The 8,366-nt window shown below is 43.0% G+C and overlaps 1 protein-coding gene across 2 annotated transcripts in view; it reads left to right on the top strand.

The window, feature by feature from the left end:
- opcml (opioid binding protein/cell adhesion molecule-like) overlaps window positions 1-5,314 on the top strand; it is a 158,217-nt gene extending 152,903 nt beyond the window's left edge. For both annotated transcript variants that reach the window (XM_011611034.2, XM_003970731.3), the window contains 4 exons: window positions 736-873; window positions 1,928-2,048; window positions 2,927-3,078; window positions 3,366-5,314. In XM_011611034.2, coding sequence (XP_011609336.2) covers window positions 736-873; window positions 1,928-2,048; window positions 2,927-3,078; window positions 3,366-3,466 — 512 coding nt within the window. In that variant the 3' untranslated portion in view covers window positions 3,467-5,314. The remainder of the gene's footprint in view (window positions 1-735; window positions 874-1,927; window positions 2,049-2,926; window positions 3,079-3,365) is intronic.
- The last annotated feature ends 3,052 nt before the right edge of the window (window positions 5,315-8,366 follow it).

The following is an 8,366-nucleotide window of genomic DNA, read 5'->3' as shown; positions in this document are numbered from 1 at the left end:
TAAGCAGCTTTGCTTTTAGACTTTCAAAGCGTTATGACAAGGAGTATCCTGTCTAAAATTTAATAATCACCAGACAAAAAACAAAACCGGATTACGATTTGTCGGCAGGCTAAATCTCCTTCTGGACTCGCCCCTCACGTTATCAGCTCCTGAGTCACTAGCAACCCACAGACCCAAATTCTTAGTGATGACGACGTTCTGCTGCCTGATTCTCCAGTTTCCTGGTCCAAGCTGAATATCTTCTCACCGGCCCCCCCGTTTCCAACGTTTCTGCAGCCGCAACAATGAGCAACCGGTGACTGCATGGGAAAACACAATATTATGCTAATACGGCGATGTTGCGGATTGACGTTCGTGCTGATTAGAATTAGTGCCTTTATCCTTTTACCACCTACACAACAAGAGCTTTAGGTCTCTTGTAACATTACGGAGTCAGTGGTAATTTGTAGTCTAACTAAATAGCTGTTGTTGTGACAAAATGTCCTTATTTTTTAGGGGTGGAATGATTATGACCCGAGCAGTCATTACGCTGGGGAGACAATTGAGAAGAGAGCAAGTGTTAAATAAGGAGACAGCCTGCTGCTGGGGGCCGCTGATATGTTGCTGCCCTCATTTGTCAGCTTTACACACACTGTCTAGCAACAGTCAAAAGTTAAAGCTTGACTTCCTTCCAGGTCGCTTGTTTTGCTGTTCCAGCCTTGTTTGGCTAATGTCCTGTCTCTCTTTCTCCTGCAGGCATGCAGAAATTTGTGACAGAAGGACAACACTTGGAACTGACAGCCATCACCAAAGAGCAGTCCGGATCATATGAATGCATTGCTTCTAATGACATCTCAAGCCCGGATGTCAGGATAGTGCAAGTCACCGTCAACTGTAAGAGCCAAAACCTGCACACGTGGAAGCGCACAGAGCGTTTGGTGTGGACAGGGTGGACAACAAATGTTTATTTTAGGAGGAAAACCCTTCAGGGGTGGGCAAATCCAGTCCTCGAGGGCCGGATTCAAGCCAGACTTTCTGTCCTACAGGTAAACACTTTCACTTCCAGCCAGGTTTTGCATCCTACCAGGCAGGGACTGTTTTCACCGAGGTAATTGGAACCCTAGGTGAAAGTGTTTACCTGTGGGACAGAAAGTCTGGCTTGAATCCGGCCCTCGAGGACTGGATTCGCCCACCCCTGCTAAACTAATACTTGAGATTTTTGAACACATAGCCTTTTCCTGTAGGAATCTGTTAGCCCAAATATCTTGACTTGGCGTTATTTACCCACAGTTGTTAGCAAAAGTTCCCCAAATGTGTCCCGTTTGTGAGAGAGCCCACCTCAGATCACGCCAACATCGGTGGGGTGTCCTGAAGCCCTGCTTTCTTTGATTGGGACCTCTTGTTTCTAATCCTGCTCACACTCTCTGCAGGAGACGGTTGTCACATTTAGTTCACAGCCAGAAATTCCTTCAGTTTCCTTTTTTAATGTTGCTTCTTTTGAAAGGCACATCCAGTTGTTGGTGATGTCACTGTTGGTCCACATTCTGTCCAACTAATGAGTGTAGTTACTGCGGTTACAAGGTGGTTGCGTAAGTGTGCTCGCCCTTTCACGCAGAGCAAGCGCACTTATGCAACCGGCTTGTTTATTCATTTTTTGTTACTCCGCATAAAAGATTTCATCCTGTTAAAGGTCAAGGTTGTTAAGGAGGAAAGGGGGACATGGCCGCTCTTTGTTTCATTGTATTTTTTTTTTACGAAACAAAAACCGGCATTTTAAGGTGGGTGAGTAGATCTTTTATGTTGGGACTGTTGGGACAAAACAATACAGACAAATTTGAGCTGTTTTGGAAAATAATGAAGCCTAAAGTCAGAGTTTTTTCGCTTGATTGTACCATTTTGTTTTCTGTATCCTGATTATTGACCCACTGAGGTGTCCTCTGTCTTCTAGATCCCCCCTTCATTTCTAAAGCGAGAGGTACGGGTACCAGAGTGGGACAAAAAGGGATCCTCCAGTGTGAAGCCTCTGCTGTGCCAAGGGCAGATTTTGAGTGGTACAAAGAGGACCGCAGGTGAAGTCTCTCGCTCTGCTCTCTTTTATCTGCGGCATCATTTGAAATGATTATGAGCCAGAAGGCTGAAGGGAAGAAACTTTAGATTTATTACAAAAGGGGGGAAAACGAAGCCAGAAGGGCTCATTTGAGATAAGTGATGTTTGTGCTCACGTTTTTGTTTAAAATACAATTTCCATTTTCGATTTAATGAGATAAGCTTAATGCTCTGTATTTTTGCTCACCCTGGGCAAACTATTTCAGTTTTAATCACATTATAATATTTAAATATCATCTCCACTCAATGGAAAACAAGCAGTACCACCAAGGCAACTCTTATTATTATTATTATTATTATTATTATTATTAGCACATTACCTAATAGAGCACTTTGATGTCACTTTAGTTGCCAACTGCGGTTGTTTTGCAGAGATGCATGTGTATGTGTGTGTGTGTGTGTGTGTGTGTGTGTGTATGTGTGTGTGTGTGTGTGTGTATGTATGTATGTATGTATGTGTGTGTGCGTGTATATGTGTGTGTGTATGTATGTGTGTATGTATATATGTGTGTTTGTGTATGTGTGTGTGTATATGTGTGTGTGTGTATGTATGTGTGTATGTATATATGTATGTGTGTATGTATGTGTGTGTGTGTGTGTATGTATGTATGTGTGTGTGTATGTATGTGTGTGTGTATGTGTGTGTGTGTGTATGTATGTATGTATGTATGTGTGTGTGTATTTGTATGTGTGTGTGTATGCGTGTGTTTGCGTGTGTGTGCATGTGTGTGTGTGTGTGTATGGAGGATGATTTTCTGTGCATCCTGCTAGAAGAACAGTCTTTTCTTCTTGTATGTCATGCAGCAGAAACACTAAAAGCAGCTCTGCTCTCCTCTTCCAGGCTCTTCAATGGGCTAAACGGAGTCAAGATTGAGAACCAAGGTAAACAATCAATGCTCGTCTTTTTCAACGTGTCAGAGCAGGACTATGGGAACTACACCTGCGTTGCCATGAACACCATGGGGATGACTAATGCCAGCATAATTCTGTATGGTAAGTGTGTTCAAAGAAACAATAAAAAATGAACAGATGTCAGTTATATTTAAAGATGGTTCCTTCAAACGGACTCCTTAGACTGCTGCTAGCGGCCGTGCTCCTAAACTAAAGCTTTGTGTGGCATAAAAGGAACCCAGTGTGCAAACTGGCCTATCTTTGTCATGCCGGTTTCCATGGTAATCCCATTGTTAATGTAAGGCTGAGGAAATCAGCCCCACGTAGATGCAAATAGCTGATGACGGATCACGCTGAGGTAAAGAACGGAATCTGCTGTATTCCCGCAGGTCCTGGTGCAATCCACGATGTGAACGGGGCTGCAGCGGCGACCCGGTGCTCCAGCTACCTCTTCTCGTCTGTGATCCTGCTGCAGCTGCTGAAGTTCTAACGAGAACCACGAGAACCGCCGAGCGCCGCTCAGCGTTGAACACCAACAACAGACTGTCCAATAAGAAAAATGGAGACTGGAGAGAGCCAGCGGTCCTCCTTTAGTTTTCTGTGTGTCTTTCTGGCTCTGTTCTCTGTTGGTTCTCCGAGCGTGACAGACGTCAATCTGAAGAAAGAAAAAAAATTCTAATCATGCACTAATTAAACGGTGGTAGAACTACAAGTTTGTGTCGCCCCCAACTTTTTTGTATTTGAAAGGGAAAAAAAGTTTAAAAAATATATACATACATATATATATACATGTACCGTTGATAGTTGACTGTTTATTGCCCAATAATGAAGTGTACATTCAGATTATTATTATTATTATTATTATGATTATTATTATTACTGTGTCCTGTTCAATATCTGTATAATACCTTTTTCTTTTGGTTTGTTTGGTTTAGTTTTCGGTTGTTCTTTTTTAAGTAAAGGACAAAAAAGGAAAAAATGCAATGTAATTGTTGAACCTTACTGTATTTTTACAGTTGTATGCAAAAGTTACAGATCCTTAACGATCCAGTTCAGAAAAAATCACCAACCACGATTTCTCAGGCAAGGTCCTACAGCATACTGCATCTTTTTATTTCATCTCCGGTGTGTATAGAAAGTATGTACAGCAAAATCTTGTGTTGTTTTTCAAAATGCACACGTCCTCAAAGCGGCATCAGAGCAGCTTTATGGCATATTCACATCAGAAGGGGATGTTTGAGAGGAGACTTAATGGGGCTTTAGTGTTTGTCACTATGCAGCTTTCTTCGTTGAACTGACTTCTGAAATTACACGTTTCCACTTTGAATTGATTTAATGTGCAGGTAGTGGTTTCCACTGGGCACCAGGTTAGTGGGAGGTTTAATGGGATCAATAAACATGCAGGCAGCCAAACAAATCTCCTAAAGCTGCTTCCAATACAGTCAAATCTGGTGGAATTTGAAAATGTTGAGCTCCCTCAGTGCAACGCGTCAGACAGCAGCTCTTTCCAAAGGGCCACGACAGGTCGTCGTATTTATTCCGGTCATTCTCCAGAATATCCAAATGTGTGGTTCAATGCCCCTGCGGTGAGGTGGACGCCTCTCCCCGCTCTCAATGAGCCACTGTTTTAAGCATTTCACAGTGTGATTACGATCAATCAAAGAAGGTGTGTCTTTTTTTAAATCCGATACCACACTTGTGGACGATGAAGCGGCGGGCACACTCGGCCATCACACCAGGAAACTGAGTTCCCAGAAGACTCCCGCTAACTGTTGCCGGCTGAATGTTCTGTAGAGCTGTTATGAAGCCATTTTTTCAGGTGAAACGATGTTATGCTAACCTGGTTTGCCCAGAGACAAATGGTAGATGCTCTGCAGCGGTGATTGTAATGTTTTGTGGTCAGTAGATGCATTAAAGGGGTCATTTTTGAGTCTGCCTTTGGAAAATTCCAGTGATGCGTCTTACACCTAAGCACAAGTGATTGATGATGTGATGTTCTGCTGTTGTTCAGTTGACACCTGTGCAAATCTATGGGGGTAAGACAAGGGGATGAGATGTATGTGGGAATGCTTTTGTTGTACTCACGTTATGTGATTGTAAATGGTGAACCAGTCAGCTGTAAACCACCACAGAATGAGGGTTTGCAACAAAAAAATAAAAAAAGAACATGAATTACCAAGTCAAAATATACAAATATGTGAGATCCAAATGCCTCATGGGAAAGAATTGTTGCAACATTTATTTTCTTTCCAGCTAGATGAAAGTATATGAAGTATTGATGTCAACAAGCTTGAATTAATTTGTTTTAAATACCCATTAAAGGTTAACTGACACTGCTGAAATAGGTGTATGTGTGTGTATGGCATTATGGACAGCAATGTTGTTTTTTAATACAAATAAAGAATGTCGCTAGTTTTGAAATAATGAAAAGATTTTTCAAAAAAATGAAACAGCAAAATCCATACAAGTGAGAGTAAAAAGTCTGTAGCTAAATTCCACAATATTCAGTTTAAAAAGAATGCCTGTCTGTATTTAATGCTGCTAAAGGAATTGAGCCAGAGAGAAAGATTATATGCATAAAAGTCAGGAAATTCCCCAGAAAAGTGGAATTAAATGATCAATGGGAAAGGCTGACATTTACGGGCAAAAATCAATAAATATTTACAGAGAGACCGCTGATGAAATCAGGAGCAAAAATGTGTGGGGGACATAAATGAAACTACTTTATCCACATCAAAACACAGCAGGAACATTTCAGATTTATGAAAAGCTCCCGGTTTATAGACCAGAGAGCCACTCTGATCCACACTAAACCAAACAGTGCAGGGCTCTGATCCAAACCCCCCAAGCAGTCTAGAATTCTCAGCCAGACTTCTAATATGTGGGGAGAGAAAGGCTTTAATGTAGAAGAGAGGGGGCAGAAAACAATGAGACACAGGTAGCCATCAGACAGGAAAGAAGGCAGGATATTAGGAAGAGAAAGAGAGAAAGACGACAGGAAAAGCTGGTATACAGGAGCAGGAAGCTAACAAGTGGCACGGAAAAGAAATGGCTTTTTTCATGGGATGGAACTAAACTGAGTTGTATTTCTGTGGGACGTTTTTAAGCGTGACGGCAGCGTGATGGGGCTGAAGTGGCCGCCTGTCAGTGGCCCTGCAGGATGATGAACGCCAACAATGTTCCAATTACAACACAAACTCTATTGCTTGGCTGAAGAGGAAATCAAAGTCACCTTCCTGTCTTTTCCTCAGACTAAAGTCAGCGAAGACGAAGAAAAAAAACGTGAAATTGCTTTTGGAGAAATATAACCAGTCTAATATAATCAAATAATGTCTCGTTGAGGAGCCTTTATATTCAATACAAGTGCTGTAAAAGCGTTCTCCGGAGGGCTGATGATATCCAGTGTGTCATCTGGCTGTACGCAATAATACTTAATCTTGTTTTGAGTGAAAGTTTCAAAATAACTTGGTTATTGTCTGTTTCAACTCTTCACTATCCTTTAGCACTGATGTGACAGCTCAACACGCATCAGGAGACCTTTCTTTGTAAGAAGTGAGGCCACGCCATCCAGTGGCATGTGGACATGCTTCATTTCACTGGTCTTCACAGAGTTTTGGCATGTTGTTGTTACCAAAAATGCCCCCACACACTCCGACATCACTGGACGTTGCTCCAGTGACCAGTGGGTACCGACCAAATCAGCATTCTCCAATTCTGAAGTTAATGAGGACTCACATTTCGAAGCAATCGATCTATACTATACTTTTTTTAAGGAAAGAACTAACTTTGGGCAGAGAACCCGATTTTAGACACATCTGCGCGACCTGATCTTCTAAAAGTGGAGCGAGAAAGACGGAGTTGTGAGAACCATTTTGAGGGGCTGCTCTCAGTTTAGAAGCGAGAGGAGAATTAACAAGGATGCTTGTTTACACTGGTCAGGCCAAACAGGGTGTATGAAAGCTGAGCCTCCAGCATTTTCCATTTTCCAGTTGTTGATGTTGTTCAATGTCTCTGCCTCTTACCCAGCGACTGCTGGGAAAGCTTCCAGCTTCCCCTGATTAGGAATAAGAGGCAGTTAACATTAAAGCGAGGCTGGACAGAGTCCAGAGAGATATCATTAAATAAGAAAATCATTCACTGCTTGTTCGGCTCCCTGTTAAGCCTAAAAGCTCCTTAGAAATATGCAGCAACATGACACATCCTGATTTCCCTCCACTCACGGTGTCTTTAAAGCTGAGGAAACACCTCCTCTTTGGTCCCCTGCAATTCACCATGTTTGAACGCATGTAATCCATCTGAAGGCCAATCACAAGAATGCAGAGGCCATTAGGAGAGGCAGCGTGGAGCTGAAGCTCGCGGAACATTGGACTCACTTCTCAGCGTGTGACCGGCACATGCATGAAAACTCTGTGTCGCTCTATTTCCCCTTAAAGGGGAGGATCTGGGCTAAAGATTCCTGAGAAAGATCCAGTGATGGCACCAAAGAAGGTTGCGAGGGCCTTTTATTACAAACCTTGGGTCAGACATCAGTCCGGCCACAAACTCCCCCAACATGCAAACAAAGATCACAATGATGCACAAAAGTGGATCATTTCTGAAGGTGATCCGGCCAGCAAGGGGAGGGTAACTGGTAACAGGTAACATCCTGCCATCCACAGAAGATGGTAATGGCGTTTCTCAATCAATCAATCAATCAATCAATCAACAAATCGATCAATCAATCAACCAACAAATCGATCATATAATCAATCAATCAATCTTTATTTATAGAGCGTACAATCAAAATACAAAATTGTTTCTTGGTGCTTTCCAGAATCCCAGGGCCTGACCACCAACAAGCATCAGTGGCAGGAAAAACTCCCCTTTAACAGGAAGAAACCTTGAGCAGAACCAGGTTCATTTAGGGGGACCCTCCTGCTGATGGGGGGGCTGGGTAGAGAGAGAGGAGAAGGGGGGAGGACAGGTAGAGGAGAGGAGAGGAGAGGAGAGGAGAGGAGAGGAGAGGAGAGGAGAGGAGAGGAGAGGAGAGGAGAGGAGAGGAGAGGAAACCATGACCCACTGGGGTGACAGAGGCCTGTCAGGTGATCATGTTTCCGGACCCCGCCAGCCTCGGCCTATAGCAGCATAACTAAGATGTTAACCTAATCGTTAGACGACCCCCTAAGTATGATCATTTGTCTGTCTGGGATAGTAAATGCAACCACAGAATTAGTGATGAAAAGCTTTTTGAGAGGGGAAGGTTTTAAGTCTGATCTTAAAAGTAGAGATGGAATCAGCCTCCCGTACCTGGACAGGGAGCTGGTTCCACAGCTAAATGCTCAGCCCCCTATTCTGCCTCTAGAGACTCTGGGGACCACAAGTAGACCAGCATTCTGAGAGCGGAGCGGTCT

This window comes from Takifugu rubripes, chromosome 15, assembly GCF_901000725.2.
Source record: "Takifugu rubripes chromosome 15, fTakRub1.2, whole genome shotgun sequence".
NCBI classification, from domain to species: Eukaryota; Metazoa; Chordata; class Actinopteri; order Tetraodontiformes; family Tetraodontidae; genus Takifugu; species Takifugu rubripes.
Note: the sequence above shows the minus strand (reverse complement) of the source record. Positions and strands in the feature narration are given on the sequence as shown.